General features: G+C 45.0%; 1 protein-coding gene across 1 annotated transcript in view; it reads left to right on the top strand.

Moving 5' to 3' along the window:
• Positions 1–21546, top strand: part of LOC126455873 (probable G-protein coupled receptor CG31760) — a 1325234-nt gene that overhangs the window by 950643 nt on the left and 353045 nt on the right. The window contains exon 4 of the mRNA XM_050091633.1: positions 7625–7811. Coding sequence (XP_049947590.1) covers positions 7625–7811 — 187 coding nt within the window. The remainder of the gene's footprint in view (positions 1–7624; positions 7812–21546) is intronic.

The raw sequence follows: 21546 nt of genomic DNA, 5'->3' as shown, positions 1-21546 counted from the left end.
GGGTTAACGTGCTGACAGAATTAGAGCTAACCTCGTGCGAGGAAACATTACACCAGGCAGTCCAGAATGAGCGACCACATGATCAACCAACAAGAAGCATGAATTTACTCATAACCCACGACAGAATAGCGAAACAATTAAACTGCCAAAACTACACCTCCCATCGGACAGTAACGAGAGGGAGAGGAAAGATCGCTGTCTTCAATTACACCGGTGCCAGGGACAGGAAACCCGGTCGCCGAAGGCCACAAGGCAGAAGAGACGCTGGTTACACTAAATTATTACTTAATGATTAAACCTTCCACGAACTTAACTTGCAATTATTCTCGAACAGGCAGTACACGACCTCCGATGGCAAGGGTCCACACATCCGACCCCGCACACGTCGCCAGCGTACCCAACATGCCACGGTCACGCGACAACACGCTCTGTCACCGGAGTTCACGTCTTCTCTGCAACGTTGACGGGTAGTTACCGCTCCTTCATGTTAGGTGTCTCCTTTTAAACTCCAGTGTTGAAACGGAGGATTTAAAGAAGCTTGTTAACATTCCACCAAGGCGAAATTAACAGCAACTATTCGTGGGGCGATTCTGTATACAACCAACACGCGTGGAGGAGAATTGAAAGGGGAAAGAAGTAGCTAAAGGGAAAAGAGTATGGGAAGGGCTAGGAATAGAGAAAGATTAGCGATAATGAGAGAATAGGAAAGGTGGAAGGAGTAGTGAAATGGAAAGGAGTAGTGGAAGTGCTAGCAGTAGTGGTTCAGGGGAAAGAGAGTAGAAAGTGAGAGCAGAAGTTTAAGGGGAAAGAGCAGGGAAAATGGAAGGAGTATAGAAAGGGCAGGAGTAGAAAAAGGGAAAGAGCAGGGAAAGGATAGAGATAGGGAAATGGGTAGGAATGGAGACTCCAAAAAAGAGTAATGAAAAGGGGAAAGGAGGAGGAAAAAGGGAAGAGTAGTGAAAAGGGAAGTGTAGAGAAAGTTAAAGGGGTAAATAAAGGGGAAAGAGTAAGATGAATGATGGAGGTAGGGAAGGGAAGAAGGGAAAGGGTTGGTGGGGAAAGGGGAAGCCATAGACATTTTAGGGAAACACTAGGGAAAAAGGAGCAGCAAAATCTAGGATAAGGATATGAAGTAGCAAATGAAAAAGTGATAGGGAAACAGAAACAGACACAAAAAAGCAAGGGAAAAAGTTAAGGACGAGATGTGTTGGAGACTGAAGAAGAGGTAGCAAATTCAAAACTATACACATGAATTAACAATGTACGAAAGAGGAAGAATTAGCGACACAGAGGAATCAATCGTTTAGAGAAAGCAACTGAGGTAGTGAAACGGCAAAAAAGTGGAAAAATAAAGAATAAAGAAAATTATAGGAGAAGAGAAACTATACTTACGATACTATTCCAAATACAAAAATGGGCTTTAGACAGCTGAAAGAGAAACTAGAAATGGAAAATGTACAGAGGAATTTAACAGAAATGGAAAGAGGAATAGACAGAAATACGAAATGGGGACAGAGTAGGGAAAGTGCTCAAGTAGAGAAAGGGACAAGAATTAGGAAGAAAAAGAAAGGATAATGGAATGTGACCGGAGAAGAGAAAGTAATTGTAGCGCAGCATGGATGATAATACTATTTTTGAGATAAAAAAAATGCAGTGTACATACACAGTGCTAACATTGAAGAAACTACATGATCGGAATTCCTGGCAGACTGTTTTATGTGGGATGAAGTGTTGTTTGCAGTCGAGGGTCAAATCATTGTTGGATCATGCAGTCTCTGAAGTTAGTCGTATGGTAGCACTAGTGCAGATTTTTGGATACTCGGCGTACACTGTATTGAATACGTGTTGTGAATAATTCGTATTGTCACGCTCTTACAGCTCCATGTTTGCCCTTGACTATAAACTCGAACTCTCAAATTGCCAGTCAGTTTGGCATTCAGTGTTTTTCATGGCAGCCTCACATCGTGACACTCATCATACACGAAAAACATTTTCCTGGGTGCCTAAAGTATTGCTAAGCAAAATACGCTAAAGAGCCAAATAAACTGTTACACCTGCCTAATATCGTGTAGGGCCCCTGCGAGGACGCAGAAGTGCCGCAACACGACGTGGAATGGGCTCGACTAATGTCTGAAGTAGTGCTGGAGGAAATTGACATCACGAATCCTGCAGGGTTATCCACAAATCCTTAAGAGTACGAGGGAGTGGAGATCTCTTCGGACAGCACGTTGTAAGGCATCCAAGATAAGCTCAATAATGTTCACGTCTGGGGAGTTTGGCGGGCAGTGGAAATGTTTAAACTCAGACGACTGTTCCTGGAGCCAGTCTGTCGCAATTGTGGACCTGTGGAGTCTGGCATTGTCCTCCTGGGATTTCCCAAGTCCGTCGGAATGCACACTGAACATGAATAGTTGCAGGTGGTCAGACAGGATCAGAGGTCCCATATCACCCCAAATGCACACGCCCCACACCATTACAGAGCCTCCACCAGCTTCAATAGTTTCCTGCTGACATGCAGGGTCCATGGATTCATGAGGTAATCTCTACACCTGTACGCGTCCATCCGCTCGATACAACTCGAAACGAGACATGTCTGACCAGGCAGCATGTTTCCAGACATCAATTGTCCAATGTCTATGTTGACGGTCCCACGCGAGGCGTAAAGCTTTGTGTCGTGAAACCATCAAGGGTACACGAGTTGGCTTTCGGCTCCGAAAGCCCATATCGATGCTGTTTCGTTGAATGGTTCTCATGCTGACACTTGTTGATGGCCCAGCACTGAAACCTGCAGCAATTTGCGGAAGGGTTGCACTTCTATCGCGTTGAACGATTCTCTTCAGTCGTCGTTGATCCCTTTCTTGCAGGATCGTTTTCCGGGCGCAGCAATGTCGAACATTTGATATTTTACCGGATTCCTGATATTCAGAGTACACTCGTGAAATGGTCGTAAGGGAAAATCCCCACTTCATCGCTACCTCCGAAATGCCGTGTTCCATCACTCGTGCGCCGACTATAACACCACGTTCAGACTCACTTAAATTTTGATAAGTCGGCATTATAGCAGCAGAAACCGATCTAACAACTACTCCGGACACTTGTTGTCTTAAACAGGCATTGCCGACCGCAGCGCCGTATTCTACTTGTTTACATATCTCCGTATTTGAAAACGTATGCCTATACAATTTTTTTAGGTGCTTCAGTATATAACTACGTGTGAAAGACACACAACCATAAATGATACAGTTGGAATCTTGAAGTTTCCGAGTTGAAATGAAGAATCCTTACTTAAAAATCAAGAAATGTCACTGGAATGGAACTTTCACACTCTGCTCTGAAACAGTCAAGGTGGAGCTCTGTATCTGTATGCTAACTAAGCTTCTCCTTATTGCATTAGCCGCCGTATGACGCTAATACCGTCATTCTGTTGACATATTTCTACATCTATATCCACACAGAAATCCGCAAGCCACTTCACGGTGCGTGGCGGAGGGTATACTGTAGTCCTTTCCATTCCTCTTCCAATACTAAAAAGAGTGAGGCAGCGAGGGAGCGCTATGTCCCAATTTCTCGAATCTTACCTTTGTGGTCCTTAATGTATGTTGGCGGCAGTAAAATGATTCGGCAGTCGGCTTCAAATGCCGATTCTCTAAGCTTTCTCAATAGTGTTTCTGGAAAAGAAATTCTCCCAGGGATTCCCGTTTGAGTTCCCGAAGCATCTCCGTAAAACTTACATGTTATTCGAACCTACTGGTATCAAGTATAGCAGCCCCCCCCCACCCCCCCCCCCCCCACCCCCCCCACCCTCTGAGCTGCTTCGATGTCTTCCTTCAATCCGACCTGGTGCGTATCCCAAACACGCCTACCAACTGGAAATTTTCCTTACGTCGTCTTGTATCTTCCAACAGTCACTCAACTTCGACACCTTACTGTATACGGCAGCATCATCAGCAAACAACCACGATTGCTGCCCACCCCGTCCGCCAAATCATTTACATATCTAGAGAACAACAGCAATCCTACCACGCTTCGGTGGAGCACACCTGACGATACCCTGTCTCTGATCAACATTCACCGTCGAGGACAACAAAAAAATGGCTCTGAGCACTATGGGACTCAACATCTGAGGTCATCAGTCCCCTAGAACTTAGAACTACTTAAACCTAACTAACCTAAGGACATCATACACATCCATACCCGAGGCAGGATTCGAACCTGCAACCGTAGCGGTCGGGCGCTTCCGGACTGAAGCGCCTAGAACCGCTCGGCCACCCCGGCCGGCTCGAGGACAACATAATGAGGTCTATTACTTAAGAAGGCTTCGAGACACTAGCTTATCTGTGAACTTATTCCATATACTCGTACCTTCATTAACAGCCTGCAATGGGACAACGAGTCAAATGCTTACCGGAAACCTAGAAATAATATTCGTCCATAGTTCAAAGTCTATCATGTGAGAAAAGGGCAAGTCGAGTCTTACACGAATGACGCTTTCTGAAACTATGCTAATTCATGGACAAACGCTTCTCTGTTTCAAGAAAGTTTATCGTCTTCCAACTCAGAATATTTTCAGGGATTCTGAGCAAATCGAAGTTAAGCTATTGGTCTGTAATTTTGTGGCTCCGTTCAAATGTTCAAATGTGTGTGAAAATTTATGGGACTTAACTACTAAGGTCATCAGTCCCTAAGCTTAGACACTATTTAACCTAAATTATCCTAAGGACAAACACACAAACTTATGCCCGAGGGAGGACTCAAACCTCCGCCGGGACCAGCCGCACAGTCCATGACTGCAGCGCCTAAGACCGCTCGGCTAATCCCGCGCGCGGCTCCGTTCTTCTACTCTTCTGCTCACCTGAGTTTTTTTCCAGTCACTTGGAACTTTGTGCTGGGCGAAAGATTGGCAATAAATACAAGCTAAGTAAGGGGCCAATGTTCGCAGATTACTCTTTGTAGAGCCGAATTATGACTCCATCTGAACTGGAGATATATTTGCTTCAGTTGTTTCTCTATGCCAGAGATGCTTATTTCTACGTCGTCCATACGAGAATTCGTGCAATGGTCAAATAACGGTATGTTTGTACGTTTCTCCTGTGTGAACGATTTCTTGAACGTGAAATTTAAGACTTCGGCTTTCGTGTTGCTCTTTCCAACTGCCCCATAAGACTGGTCAACAAGGGACTGAATGGAAACTTTATGTACACTCCTGGAAATTGAAATACGAACACCGTTAATTCATTGTCCCAGGAAGGGGAAACTTTATTGACACATTCCTGGGGTCAGATACATCACATGATCACACTGACAGAACCACAGGCACATAGACACAGGCAACAGAGCATGCACAATGTCGGCACTAGTACAGTGTATATCCACCTTTCGCAGCAATGCAGGCTGCTATTCTCCCATGGAGACGATCGTAGAGATGCTGGATGTAGCCCAGTGGAACGGCTTGCCATGCCATTTCCACCTGGCGCCTCAGTTGGACCAGCGTTCGTGCTGGACGTGCAGACCGCGTGAGACGACGCTTCATCCAGTCCCAAACATGCTCAATGGGGGACAGATCCAGAGATCTTGCTGGCCAGGGTAGTTGACTTACACCTTCTAGAGCACGTTGGGTGGCACGGGATACATGCGGACGTGCATTGTCCTGTTGGAACAGCAAGTTCCCTTGCCGGTCTAGGAATGGTAGAACGATGGGTTCGATGGCGGTTTGGATGTACCGTGCACTATTCAGTGTCCCCTCGACGATCACCAGTGGTGTACGGCCAGTGTAGGAGATCGCTCCCCACACCATGATGCCGGGTGTTGGCCCTGTGTGATTCGGTCGTATGCAGTCCTGATTGCGGCGCTCACCTGCACGGCGCCAAACACGCATACGACCATCATTGGCACCAAGGCAGAAGCGACTCTCATCGCTGAAGACGACACGTCTCCATTCGTCCCTCCATTCACGCCTGTCGCGACACCACTGGAGGCGGGCTGCACGATGTTGGGGCGTGAGCGGAAGACGGCCTAACGGTGTGCGGGACCGTAGCCCAGCTTCATGGAGACGGTTGCGAATGGTCCTCGCCGATACCCCAGGAGCAATAGTGTCCCTAATTTGCTGGGAAGTGGCGGTGCGGTCCCCTACGGCACTGCGTAGGATCCTACGGTCTTGGCGTGCATCCGTGCGTCCCTGCGGTCCGGTCCCAGGTCGACGGGCACGTGCACCTTCCGCCGACCACTGGCGACAACATCGATGTACTGTGGAGACCTCACGCCCCACGTGTTGAGCAATTCGGCGGTACGTCCACCCGGCCTCCCGCATGCCCACTATACGCCCTCGCTCAAAGTCCGTCAACTGCACATACGGTTCACGTCCACGCTGTCGCGGCATGCTACCAGTGTTAAAGACTGCGATGGAGCTCCGTATGCCACGGCAAACTGGCTGACACTGACGGCGGCGGTGCACAAATGCTGCGCAGCTAGCGCCATTCGATGGCCAACACCGCGGTTCCTGGTGTGTCCGCTGTGCCGTGCGTGTGATCATTGCTTGTACAGCCCTCTCGCAGTGTCCGGAGCAAGTATGGTGGGTCTGACACACCGGTGTCAATGTGTTCTTTTTTCCATTTCCAGGAGTGTGTTTATTGGACGACTGACGGTACTGTGTGTTGTAAGTTAGAGTGCAGGTGGCACTCTAGGCAGAGCACTGTGTGGCGATAGAGAACTTTGATGTGCTGTGCGTCACTGAGTACTATTGATTACTGCATGCACTAATGTTAGCAGCGCGCCCTACTGATCGCTGCCGGCCAAACTCGCCACCAGTCCCTATGTGGTAACTTAGAACACCCCTTGTATTGCAGGGATTGACGCGATAGTGTATGATGTGGTGATAGAGAACTTTGGTGCACTGTGCGTCACCGTGCGCTACTGATCGCTGCCCAACAGACTCTACACCAGCCGCTATGCGGTGACTTAGTATGTGCTCTGTGTGCCCGTCCGGTTAGCCGAGCGTTCTAACTCACGGCTTTCCGGAGCGGGAAGGAGCGCCTGGTCCCCGGCACGAATACGCCCGGCGGACCTGTGTCGAGGTCCGGTGGGCCGACCAGTCTGTGGATGGTTTCTGGCGGTGTTCCATCCGCCTCGGCGATTGCGGGCTGGTTCCCCTTATTCCGCCTCAGCTCCACGTACGCGTACATCACCATTACCATACCACGGAAACATAGGGGTTACACTCGTCTGGTGTGAGACGTTCCCTGGTGGGGGGTCCACCGGGGTCCGAACCTCACAATAACCCTGGGTTCGATGTGGGGCGGCGGAGGGGTGGTGTAGACTGCGGTAGTCGTCGTGGGGTTGTGGACCACTGCGGCTGCGGCGGGGCTGGAGCCTCTCCGTAGTTTCTAGGTCCCCGGTTAACATACAACAGACAAGTGCTTTGTAAAATGCTTTTTTATTCCAGTCTCTGATCGCAAATGAATTCTTTAGACGATGACCGGTTTCAGTCTGTAATGACCATCTTCAGATCTTTTTCAAACCATGTCCTTTGTGATCAGAGACTGGAATAAAAAAGCATTTTACAGTATTGGATCACTGTTTGTACACGCGATTGTGTCGCAGTTGGTGAAACAAGTGCTTTGTGTTGCAGGCTAGAGCGGAGGCGGCGCTGCAGGTGGTGCACGACGTGGCGACGGAGAACCTGGGCGCGCTGTGCGTCACCGAGCCCTACCGCTCGCTACCTGCCGGGCTCGACACCAGCCGCTACGAGGGCGCTCGCCAGAAGGCCGACATGGCCGCCTCCATGCTGCAGGACCTGGGCCTCACACACCACGCAAGTACGTCCAACGCTCGCTCTCAAAGCAAACTGGATAGGGGCAGCCCACGACTACTTTCTTTCAGAAACTCCCTAAGGATATGAACTAAAACACCGTCCGAACAGGCCTCGAAGGTCCAACGGCATCGCCCACCGTCGTATCGTCCTCACCCCTTAAGCCGTCGGCACACGGACCGTGCATGCGAACGTTTAGCGTTGAGCGTGCCGAGTTTCTGACGTCATAGCGTGGAATAGCACGTTCGGAAGTCTTTCCGCACGTGCAGAGCAATATCTGGCATGTCAGATATTCTGAGCGTGCGTCTGAGCGATGACCAATGAGATGGCACAACGCCACATACGTCACACACACGCTGTCTCCCTTCAGTACAGAGTTGTGAGGCGCCATATTGGCATTCATTTCGAGCGTATATGTATATATGCTGTTTCTGAGCACCAGCAAATTTAGAATCACTGGGAAACCAATTGTTAACTGTGTGATTCGTTCCAATAAAATAAAGAGAAACGTCATATTCGTTGCAAAAGAATTATTGTAACTTGTGTATTGTGAGAGTTGGCTATTTGAAGGCAGCGACACACTGAAGATACACCCAAAACGCATTGTTCTGGTACAATTTGTTATAATTAAATTTCAATTAGTAACATATCTACGATTAAGGTTTTCATCAAGCGGTAACAAAATATGATTAGTTGCGAAGATTGTGTTGCTAGATCAGCGTGTTTGGTCAGAGAGTTAGCTGACCTCTGTAATAAAAAAAAACTGAGTTGATGGATCAACGACGAACTAAAAATGGGTGTCTTGCGACGTCCGCCCCGAGCAGATACAACGAACAAAATGAGATAAAAAAAAGAAAAACGTGTAATGAGTAGCGTCACTGTCGTATTTTGAGTAGTTCGTTGGGGCGGCGGTTCGCGTCATCACACTTCCAAATTTTTTTTTCCTAATCTTCGCGCTTTATTAGGTTCTGATACTTTATTATTAGTTTAATATAAGTAAATACAATAATATTTGATGTTATGTAAATATAAATTCACCTTTCTTTGAGGGGGTGACTTTGCTCGATTGGCTTAATCTACAGGACAGCTTGCGCTACTTGTATAAAGATATTTTGCTCCTTTTTCTTTTCCGCTTCGTACTTCACATGTTGCAAAGATTCTGCTACTGGGTAGGAACTGACCTTGGGGTTTTACTAAAATGTGGGAATGACGAAATAATTTTATCTTATGCGGAGAAATATTCCAAATTTGTACCGCACTGTTTGTAATGGAACTGCTTGTAAGCCTGTGTCCTTATTTGACTTGACATGCTGCTTTCCTTTTCGTGAACGATGTAGGAAATGTGCGTTTTAATAGAGCTAACGTGGGAATTTTACGCGCGCCCGATAAGTAAACAGTGTGATTTACGAACTAGAAACATCCCTCAACTGCCGCTGGACTGCGTTGCGATCGCGTATCCACGTTGGGCCCCACGTACCGTATACACAAGTCGCATCGCTCCTGAGCATTTAACAGCACGTTGAACTTGGCACGCTCAACGTTAACGTTCGACAGCACGGTCCGTGTGCCGACGGCTTTAGGCGTCACCGGATGCGGACACGGAGTGGCATGTGATCAGCACACCGCTATCCGGGTCGTTGTCAGTTTTCGTACCCGGTGTCGCTCCTCAACTGGCCTCACAAGGGCTGAGTGCACCAAAAAAATGATTCAAATGGCTCTGAGCACTATGGGACCTAACTTCTAAGGTCATCAGTCCCCTAGAACTTAGAACTACTTAAACCTAACTAACCTAAGGACAGCACACACATCCATGCCCGAAGCAGGATTCGAACCTGCGACCGTAGCGGTCACGCGGTTCCAGAATGTAGCGCCTTTAACCGCTTGGCCACCCCGGCCGGCACTGAGTGCACCCTCTCTGCAGCAGTACTCGGCAGACACAGACGGTGACCCATCCAACTGCTAGCCAAGCCCGATAGCGCTTAACTTAAGTGATTGGCGGTAACCGTTGTTACCACTGCGGCAAGGCCGTTGGTAACCACGTAAACTAGTTAAAATATATTCTGTGTATCATTATAGAAATAACTTGTGTAGCTTAAATCAGTTTCCTGAAGTACTTTGCTTTTAACTTGTTCTTGCAATGATTTATTCCCACACTGGCCGCCAATTCAAAGTCATTCAAATTCTTCATACACTGTGTGACCAAAACTATCCGGACACCTGGCTGAAAATGACTTACAACTTCGTGACGCCCTCCATCGGTAATCCTAGAATTCAATACGGTGTTGGCCCACCCTTAGCCATGATGACAGCGTCCACTCTCGCAGGCATACGTTCAGTCAGGTGCTGGAAGGTTTCTTAGGGAATGGCAGCCCATTCATTCCTCGAGTTGTGCTACACTGAGGAGAGGTATCGATGTTAGTCCATGAAGCTTGGCGCGAAGTCGGTGTTCCAAAAGATCCCAAAGGTGTTCTATAGGATACAGTTCAAGACTCTGTGCAGGCCAGTCCATTAAACGGATGTTATTGTCGTGTAAACACTCCGCCACAGGCCGTCCATTATGAACAGGTGCTCAATCGCTTTGAACGAATAATCGCCATTCCCGAATTTCTCTTCAACAGCAGGAAGCAAGAAGATGCTTAAAACATCAATGAAGGCTTGTGCTATGATAGTGTCACGCAAAACAAGGGGCGCAAGCCCCCTCCATGAAAAACACGACCACACCATAACACCACCGCCTCCGAATTTTACTGTAGACACTACACACGCTGGGAGATGACCTTTGCTGGGCATTCGCCATACCCACCCTCTACCATCTTTTTCTACTGTTCAATCGTCCAATGTTTGGGCTCCTTACGCCAAGCGAGGCGTCATTTGGCTTTTACTGGCGTGATGTGTGGCTTATGAGCAGCCACTTGACCATGAAATGCAAGTTTTCTCACCTCCTGCCTAACTGTAATAGTACTTGCAATGGATCCTGATGCAGTTTGCAATTCCTGTGTGATGGTTTGGATAGATGTCTGCCTATTACACACTACGATCCTCTTCAACCGTCGGCGGTCTCTTGTCAGTCAACAGACGAGGTCGGCATGTACGCTTTTGTGCTGTAGGTGCCCCTTCGCGTTTCCAGTTCACTATCACATCGGAAACAGTGGCCCTAGGATGTTTAGGAGGGTGGAAATCTCGCGTACACTCGTGTGACACAAGTGACACCCAAATCACCTGACCACGTTCGAAGTCCGTGAGTTCCGCGGAGCGTCCCATTCTGCTCTCTCACGATGTCTAATGATTACTGATATGGAGTACTTGCAGTAGTTGGCAGCACAGTGCGCCTAATATGAAAACCGTATGTTTTCGGAGGTGTCCGGATACTTTTGAGCACACAGTGTACATTTGTCTGTAGAGTCTGTATTCATTTTACAATTGTTAAAGGCACTGACAGCCGTCTTTGCAACCAACAAAAAAGTAATTATTTATTTTGCTATATGCATCCCAGTTTATGCGTTTAAAACGTTAGTGGTTGCATTTTTGTCTGATGTTTGGTTAATATGTATGTCGTGCTGTAGTGCTATGAGAAACAGTGCTGTTAGACAAAAATCATCAGTACCAAATACCAGGAAATAACTGGGATTCCCTGGAAAACGTGTACGCACACGACACTTTCGTAAGCAAACAAGAATCAGACAAAAGTGCTACCATTGATGGTGTTATAACTTAATGCAACGAATGGTCTTTCGTATAATAGACGTTCCGAAGTCGGTTTGAAGTAATCAAACTGATCTGTGTGAAATGTATTCTCAATTGTGAATACAAACGTCAACTGTATAAGAGAGAATGCGACAAGTGAAAAATTTCGCCGAACAGGACTCTAACATGGATTTCCTCTTCACACAAGAAGTCAACATAACCGCAGTTCCTTTTTTTCTGGTAAGTGTTCTACCAAGATATTTTTTCTATTTTTTATAAACAGAAAACACAACATGTTTGAAGTTTATTTCACACTTCTCACAAGGATCTTCATGTAAAAAAAGAAAAATAAATTCAAAATGCCATACAGGCAGAAATTGTAACAAAATAATCTGGTGCGCACTCCTGTAATAAATTGAAATTACTGACTTGCAACGTTAAGCCAAATAAAAATACCGAATCCCCAATTCTTCGACAGAAGAGGGCCAGTCGGCTCCACAAGTCCACAGTCTGGCTTTGGCTATTTGTGAGCGACTCACAGAGAGACCCAAACTCCCATATGGAGTCGTTCCTGCCTCAGAACCTCTAATCGTTCACATTATGTGTGCTATACAGTGGAAGATATTTTCATTGAAAGTCCTTGCACGGTTGCAGAGGATAAATACTGTATTGAACTGCCTGTATTGTTAAGAACAACGATGCAATGTTCCTTCAGAACAGGCACTGCGGCGATAGTATTCGCCATTTCAAATACGAACAATTATCAGCTGTATAAGGGAATGACAGCACTGGAAATTTGTGCTGGACCGGGATTCTAACCCGTATTTGCCACTTCACGCGATCGGTCACCTTAATCGCTTTGTCTATTCGTGCACGACTCACGGCCATTGCATCGTTCTTCTTAACAACAAATGCACTGCAATATCGTATTTAACCACCAGTATCAGTCAGTAACTTTCAGTTAAAATGTCCTTTCCTGAACGAGAAATACATAATGTGTTTACAACTACAGGCCGTGATGCGGGAACGACGACATATGGAAGTCTGGATCTGGCCGTGAGTTGTGCACAGGCAGCCAAAGTGGTTAAGGCTACCTCTCACGTAAAGCGGGAAATCCATGTTCGAGTCCCCGGTCCGGTACAAATTTTCATTCCCGCCTTACTACTTTCTGACCTTTCATCACGTCCAGTCCTTCACCGACTATGTGAAGCAAATACAGCTGCCACAAAAGAAAAAGTCCGATTCCAATGGGGGATGGCGGAGTGAATGGAATAACAAGATTTCCGGTGTGAAGAAACAGCCCCGGCCGCTGTGGCCGCGTGATTCCAGGCGCTTCAGTCCGGAACCGCGCCGATGCTACGGTCACATGTTCAAGTCCTACCTCTCCTTAGCTCAGTTAGGTTTAAGTAGTTGAAATTCTAGGGGACTGTTAAGCCCCATAGTGCTTAGAGCCATTTTTTTAAAGAAATAGCGCAACAGTTGCGATAATAAACAGTTTGTTCACATGGGCTTTCTTCAAAATCAGTTCCTGAAAATGATAAACATAAATTAAATGACAAGATTGGTCTTTGCGGCAGGTGGAGACGTGTGAAGGAAAATTCTGATGTAATCGGTGATCGGCGCTACCAACAGAAACTTCAGCGTTTATCTCCATCAGGCAATTTTCCTACATTATCGTGAAAAAAGATTTATTTCGACATGTACCCAATGGCAAATTAAGAAAATAAGGTATGAGAGGTTCCATGGAATGAAATAACGCTTGACAGTACACAATGTACACAGCTGTTAATTAACTACTCAACAGTCGAACAAAAAGTATTGTAATACAAGCTTTTCAATTGCACAAAGTTCTCTTATTAATACCCAGGTTTTCAAATTAACTGTTTTTCTTTCTATCCTTGGTCTAAGGAAGATAGGCAGGCAACTAGCTTATTGATGTACGGAATATCCCGTAATAAATCAATACTTAAATTGTAAGTAGGCTGTTTATGTTTTCTTATTGGCAACGTTACATAGCGCTCTGTATGAAAATCACTGGGTGTGCTGTGTGCAGTCTGTGGCTAGTTTGCATTGTTGTCTGCCATTGTAGTGTTGGGCAGCGGCAGCTGGATGTGAACAGCGCGTAGCGTTGCGCAGTTGGAGGTGAGCCGCCAGCAGTGGTGGATGTGGGGAGAGAAATGGCGGAGTCGTGAAATTTTTAAAACTGGGTGTCATGAACTGCTATGTATATTATGATTTTTCAACACTATTAAGGTAAATACATTGTTTGTTCTCTATTAAAATCTTTCATTTGCTAACTATGCCTATCAGTAGTTAGTGCCTTCCGTAGTTTGAATCTTTTACTTAGCTGGCAGTAGTGGCGCTCGCTGTATTGCAGTAGTTCGAGTAACCAAGATTTTGTGAGGTAAGCGATTTGTGAAACGTATAGGTTAATGTTAGTCAGGGCCATTCTTTCGTAGGGATTTTTGAAAGTCAGATTGCGTTGCGCTAAATATATTGTGTGTCAGGTTAAGCACAGTCATGTACAATTTTTCTAAGGGGACGTTTCAAAATATATAACTCTGAAACAGGCAGTATATTTACAATATGCAGCCAGACAGTTTTATAGGCCGATATATCAATATTTCTTCCTTCGATACATCGGTAAATTTTGTCGATTTGTTGATGGACAGTAATGACAATTTTTTAAAATATTGATTTTCTGGAATCCCGATATTTTTGAAAATATCAACAATCCTAGTCAGCACAGTCCGACTGATGCTTCTTGTGGCTCGTTCAGGTACTTTGGGTCAGCACGTGGTGACAGCTATCCATTTGGTTAGCCGTGGGTTAGAAACGCCAAGTTAATGAGCGGTGGCAGAACACATGTAAAGTCTTTTACATTTTTCCCTCACACAGTCTCTTTGTTAGCAAATGATACGTACTCGTGATTGGTTGCATTTGAGTATAAACTATAACACCTCTTTATTACGTAGGAATTATGTGTCGTTTGACTTATGATTCGTTTCCTTTTTCTCTTTAAAGCATCTAATATTGCTCTTTCTCCGACAAATTGCTTATTGTAGGTCTCGATGAAGTGGCCAACGGTAGTGTCCCATCATATCAGTGTTCAAGCAGCCGTGATACTGAGTTAAACTAACGAGACGTCTCGATGAAAGCGCTCCCAATTGTACCTCACACCCCGAAAGATTTAACGAAAAAATGGAGGTTACTAACCAAGGCGTGATTCTGGAAACTTAGCCTAACATGTAGAACTTTTCCAGCATACAGCCTACTGTCCCCTTTGTTGCCTCCTTGAATGACAGGCAAGCCTCCCTCTCAGTCACAGTCATTATTAATTCATGTTCCACATCCTGGAGGACCTCCTCACTACGGATCAATTGGAATGAAAGTAAATCTAATCTAATCTAATCAAAACACTAGGTTTCGAATGTTCGGTCCAACAAAAATACTTCCTCTCAATTTCGCTTCTGACAGATAGCTTAAAAAACTATCTCCATCTATGGCCAAGGATATCACAAAGTGGTTAAGGATTTTTTTGGGGGGAGGGGGGCGGGGAGGATGGGGGGGGGGGCTTCATGAGTTTCTTTCGCAAAAAGAAGACACAAAGGGTTTGACTTAGTCGTTCGAAAACATAGTTAACCAATCCAATCACTGGTACAGCTATTTCCATTTCATGTTATTATTAATTGAAATAGTGAATTAAATGCTGTTAAAATAGCTAAATTGCAGTCTATATCATTAAATAACCAGCCAAAATTGCAGTTTGGCTATCTAACGACATCCAGGGGCCCTCCCAGACAGCCGTGAGCATTAAAGCGGCCACTTCCGCGAAGGGCAGGTGAGCCGGTACCGGTTCGAATCCTCCCGGCAGCTTGACGACGAGCCTGGACGTGATTTATAGGCTGTTTCCCGTGTCGGAACATATGAATACCGGACTGGCATCCTCAGATACACGATATGCGATCATTTAAAAAATCTTCGTCGCACTAACACGGAATTTACTGTTGACGCAAACAGTTGGAGTACACGGACTCCGTCCTGTGTGTGACTAGGAGACTGTTTTGTTAGATGTTCATTTCCCTTAAATCCGTAATCAAGAACCAGGCTTCCAGGGACAGCAAAAATTCGATTTTCAGTATTTCATGTAATTACTGACCGAATTTAAAAATTGAAAATGCTCTCATAATCTACTCACTAAGAGATACAATCTTACGTTAATGGTTTGACACAAGAAGTCAGTCATTAAAGCTAGAAACTGCGTCTATGTCTCGAGGCAGCGTAACTCACAGCGCGCGGATTACCCAGACTATATCCATCCAGTATTTGGGAATGAGAGTACAGAGCGAATTCCAATAGGCGTTACACATAATGTAAAACCTTTTCGAAACATTGCTTGTCGACAACTCCTATAGAAAAGCTTACTGTCCCTACAGGAAAACTTTATTACTTCTTTGTTACTAACTCCCATCGCAAGACATTTTCCTTTTACCACTGAACTACCTGAAAAACTATGTCCATTTTTTATATATAATTCTCGAGCTATGACGTCATAAACAGCGGTCTGTGCGAAGAACCAACTTTTCTTAAAATTACCTAAAATATACTCATACAATATTCAGTAATGAAACATTTAGCGAGTTCCAGTACTACGCACCACTTATTAAAAATGAGGCCTACATGAATATATGAAGTCATTATTAATTTTTTTTCTTAATCTGTTAGGGTCTTGTTCAATAGTCTACGGACGAATAAACCGAAACTGATAAAATCAAAGTAATTAGAGTTTTGCATCTTCTTCTCTTTTGTAATCAGATCTTTGAAGCAGTTTTGTGTGTGGGAATCTGATTATTTAAAGAATACGGGGGTGGAGTTATTTGTTTCTTATATTGTGTGTAAATTGTAAGAAAAAATGGTGAGTAATACCACCCTTTTGTCATTATGTTAAGTTTCAGTAAACCACAAGATAAAGGCTTCTCATCGTTGGTCTACCATTACTCTCTTGAAGCAGACGGCTAAAATTAGTTGCGCTTACAGGCTGTTAGGTGTTGGAGCTCTTCTCCGGCTCTGCGTCGTTTCGTGGTTCTAGTTCTGCGTCACGAAACTTAATCGAGAGCTAAACAAGCTGGCTAAGACAGACGTATGCAAAGTTAAGGACTATTATCTGAGGGCGAAGCGTCTGCCAGGAAGACATGAGGGTAATTAACTAGCAGCGCAAGTTGCTTGGCGTTCTCATTTCATAAAGAGGAACAGTAGCGCTTGACCTATGCAACTCTTTCGCTAAAGGGAAGCTGTCCATGTCCGTTTTATTCAACAAGACAAGCGGCCATTAGGAGGCGGCCTCGTAAGGTAGCACTTGACCTTCTCAGCTTGCTCGTCTCCTCTCTCTCTCTCGTCATCTCTTTCTTTCTACACCTGCATCTGTATTCTGCAAGCCACCGCGATGTGTGTGGCGGAGGATACACAGTATATCACTGTCATTCCCACTCAGCCTTCATTTTCCATTCGCGGACAGTACACGAGAAGAAATAAAGTTGCTTTCCTATTGTATGAGTCTGAGATTCTCTAATTTTAGGGTCATGGACATTATACCAGATGTACAAATTTACTAAAAAACGAGGAGCATATTTCAAAAAAATTATTCCGTTCAATCTGCAAAGGGTAGATGCATAATTCCAACTTTGCTTCAAATTTCAAGTTTGAAACGGTTATATGCTCAAGGAGATAACGATGTATGACATTTTTCTTTGAGTGATCACTCTCCCGAGTTCTTTGATGCGGCACGCAACGAACTGCTGCTTTTCATCTCGGAGTAGCACTCTTACAACCAACATCCTCAACTATTTGCTTGATGTCTTCCAGTCTAAGTCTTCTTCTACAGTTTTTACCCTCTATAGCTCCCTCTAGTGCTATGGAAGTTATTCCCTGATGTCTTAAGAGACGTCCTATCATCCTTTCCCTTCTTCTAGTCAGTCTCTGCCACATATTCCTTTCCTCGTCGATTCTGTGGAGAACCTCTTCACTCCTTGCTTTATCCCCCCACATAGTTTTCAACATTCTTCTCTAGCACCATCCCTCAGATGCTTCGATTGGCTTCTGTTTCGTTGTCCCCAAAGTCCATGTTTCACTATCATATAACACTGTAGCCAATGTAGCCCAGTTCTTGCCACACACGAATTATCTGGTTAGTAGTTACCGCATTCACAGTTTCAACAATTCGATGTCCCAGATGTTAAGAGTAGGAGGCATAGTTGGGACACAAGCACGGTCTTTTACGCGCCCCCGCAGGTAAGACTCGCGTGGGGTAAGGGTTGGTAACCTGGAAGGCCAACGTCGATGAAACTCGTCTTATTCTCCTTCTCTTCCAGTCCAACGTTCTGGAATTGTTTTACTCAGGTAACGTCGGGCGTGGTTGAAGAAGTTACGTCAATCACTTCGACATTGTAAAGATCGCCAATTTTGTAGCATCTCTAAGACGTAGTACTTACTTGAATTAAGGAAAACGTGGAAGGTAGGACCCACCAATATAACTTTCTTTAACATAACCTCTTCATTTAACACTACTAACCACATTTTTTGTACAAAGTGGACAAATTTGCAAAATTCTTTTGATTTTAAACCTCACACTCACTACCCTTTTCGCTACTCCGTGCCTATAACAGCGACCGAATCGAGTACTACACGAGTGATCCGACACTGCCTTCACAATCACAATGGAACAGACCAGGTGTGACGACAGATTAAGACTGGAAGTGAGTATCACAATTATTCAAACGCTTAACTTCCCCGAAGTGTCCATATGGATACCATTGTTGAATAGCTCTTTCTTTATTCATTGTCAGCTTACGACTATTTTTAATGGTGGTAATCTTATATTCTTGTCAGAGGGGGTTAAATTCTACATTGACTGTTTCAACACTTCTCTGCTACCAGTCACAATGTGTTAGCGCTATTTCATCAGCGTATTCCGAACGGAACCTAATCGGTATACGATCTGGACCAGAGCACTTGCTTTTATTAAGTCACTTAAGTCGTTTCGTTACACCGATGGTGCCAACTTCCATATTACTCATGTCGGTAGTTGTTTTGGATTCGAATTCTGAAATATTTGCTTCTTTGCTGAAAGAATTTCGGAGAGCCGCTTTAGAGCCCCTGTCGTCGGTAACATTACCATAGCTAACAGGCAGTATGGCTTGCTGCTGGTATGCATTAAATACGATCAGAATCTCTCTAAATTTTCTGCTATATTTTTAGACAGAGTTTCGTTGTGGGAACTATTGAAAACATTTCGCATTTGAAGTCCTCGCTAAGTTTCAAGTTTCCGTAAAATATTGTCATCATTGAGATTTTGCGATCTTTTATATCTGGCATTCTTTCTTCTTTGCTTCTGCAACAATGTCCTGCCCTGTTATGTGCGCCGTGGGGAGTCTGTTCCCTCTTTTATTAATTTACGCTGTAAGAGAATCTCATTTGCCGTGAACACTGTCCGACACTCTCACTGACTCGACTTGGAAGGAACTCAGACTGCCTGTTAGAAAGGCGTCACGGAAATTCTTATCTGCGTTTTTACGTATATGTATCTTGCCTTTATTTTTAGTGGATTTGGATGTTAAGGTACTCACTCTTGTTGCTACGACCATGTGGTCGCTATCTCCTGTTCAAATGGTTCAAATGGCTCTGAGCACAATGGGACGTAACACCTATGGTCATCAGTCCCCTAGAACTTAGAACTACTTAAACCTAACTAACCGAAGAACATCACACAACACCCAGTCATCACGAGGCAGAGAAAATCCCTGACCCCGCCGGGAATCTAACCCGGGAACCTGGCTATCTCGTGTGTCAGACATGATGCTCTGTATTTTTTCATGCTTGTTTGCTGTAAAGAGGTCTAGTTCATTAATGCAACCATTTATCCTAAGTGTGGACTTCTGAATTAGGTGCTCATAATAATTCGCATAGAAAGCGTTTGATACAATTTCCTAGATAAAGTATGCCTACCACAGACTTGAAACATGAATTTTCCCCAACATGTCGAGAATAGATTGAAGTAGAGTTCGCTATCAGTTCGAAGTGTTCAAATTTTCCTTGAACGTTCCAGCAATTATGTTATCTGAGTCAGGTGTAGGTAAAAGGAGTCAGTTGTTTTATTCCCGTTGTCCATAATATCCTCTATCCATTACTAGCTGCAGCAACCATCAAAAAACACACCACCGCCGCCTGAGTTAATTCCCTCCTTTCTGAACACCGTTAGATCCTTCGTAAAAACTTCGGCTGAACTAATCCCCAGCTTTAGCCAGCATTCAGTGTATCTAAATTATTACTGATTCAGTGCTCTCTACCAGCAGCTGGAACGCTTTTTGTCTCCCAACACACTGGACCTACATCTCGAGTTACGGTCTGGGATGCGATTTCGTATGACAGCAGGAGCTCTCTCGCAGTTATCCTATCTCGCAGTTATCCTATCACGTCAGACAAATCTTCACCCTCATAGAGGGTTTCAATGTATTCTTTCCACCTATCTGCTCTCTCCTCTGCATTTAACAGTGGAATTCCCGTTGCACTCTTAATGTTACCACCGTTGCTTTTAATGCCATCAAAGGTTGTTTTGACTTTCCTGTATGCTGAGTCTGCCCTCCCGACAGTCATATCTTTTTCGATGTCTTCACATTTTTCCTGCAGTCATTTCGTCTTAGCTTCCCTGCGCTTCCTATTTATTTCATTCCTCAGCGACTTGTATTACTGTATTCCTGATTTTCCCGGAACATGTTTGTACTTCCTCCTTTCATGAATCAACTGAAGTATTTCTTCTGTTACCCATGGTTTCTTCGAAGCTACCTTCTTTGTACCTATGTTTTCCTTCCCAACTTCTGTGATGGCCCTTTTTAGAGATGTCCATTCCTCTTCAACTGTGCTGCCTACTGCGCTATTCCTTATTGCTGTATCTATAGCGTTAGAGAACTTCAAACGTATCTCGCCATTCCTTAGTACTTCCGTATCCCACTTCTTTACGTATTGATTCTTCCTGACTAATGTCTTGAACTTCAGCCTACTCTTCATCACTACTATATTGTGATCTGAGTCTGTATCTGCTCCTGGGTACGCCTTACAATCCAGTATCTGATTTCGGAATCTCTGTCTGACCATGATGTAATCTAATTGAAATCTTCCCGTATCTCCCGGCCTTTTCCAAGTATACCTCCTCCTCTTGTGATTCTTGAACAGGGTATTCGCTAATTTATGCGTCAGTTTTGTGATTCGGCCTGATGTGCGTACTGACCGACCAAGTTCAACAGTCATGGAACTCTATCCCATAACTGACATCCGGCACACATACAACACACTCCACGCACGTTTTCATGCATTCTTCAATCTGCCGGTTACACTGACAATTAATGCTAAATCTACAGAGCAAGAACCAACTCGTTTTGCCAACTTTTTTTTATCAAGGAAACTACAATTAAGCACAAACAGTAACACACTCTGCAAAACCAAAAAACACTAACGGTCCCTTCTGCGGATCAAGCAAATAACAACTAATTCCTATAGTCAGAGTTTCCTTCGACTCTATACCCGTACAACTGTTCCACGTCGAAGTCTGTTTTTAGCAGCTGTAGACAGCCTAACACGTCGGAAACGACGTATCACAATCGTTGCGGAAGAGAGGATGGTCGAGGTGGCACACCCCTGGGACCGGCCGATCTTCTCCGCACTCGGCGAGTGGAGAACTACCTGATGAACGGCCCGGCGCCGGCGCCGGCCCCGGGCGGAAGGATATTTCCGGGACTATTTGCACAAATCGATCGCCAGGAAATAGTTCGTTGATCGTCGCGCCCCCTTCATCTGCTGCTGGTTGATGCCCTCTGATGGACGTTCGCCGCACCTACGTGTTTGTTGTCAACTGTGGGACTTACTTGTAAACACTCTCGCGGCGGCCAGACTTCACAGCGGAGTCGGCAACCCACATCGGTCTGCGGTGTTGCCGCTGCAGTAGGCGTCTGTGGTGACTGCAGTAATTAATGTACCAGTATTTCACGTTTGCAATGACATTTCTCGTA

Source organism: Schistocerca serialis, chromosome 2 (genome assembly GCF_023864345.2).
Source record: "Schistocerca serialis cubense isolate TAMUIC-IGC-003099 chromosome 2, iqSchSeri2.2, whole genome shotgun sequence".
NCBI classification, from domain to species: Eukaryota; Metazoa; Arthropoda; class Insecta; order Orthoptera; family Acrididae; genus Schistocerca; species Schistocerca serialis.
This window is presented reverse-complemented; position numbering and strand designations above follow the sequence as displayed.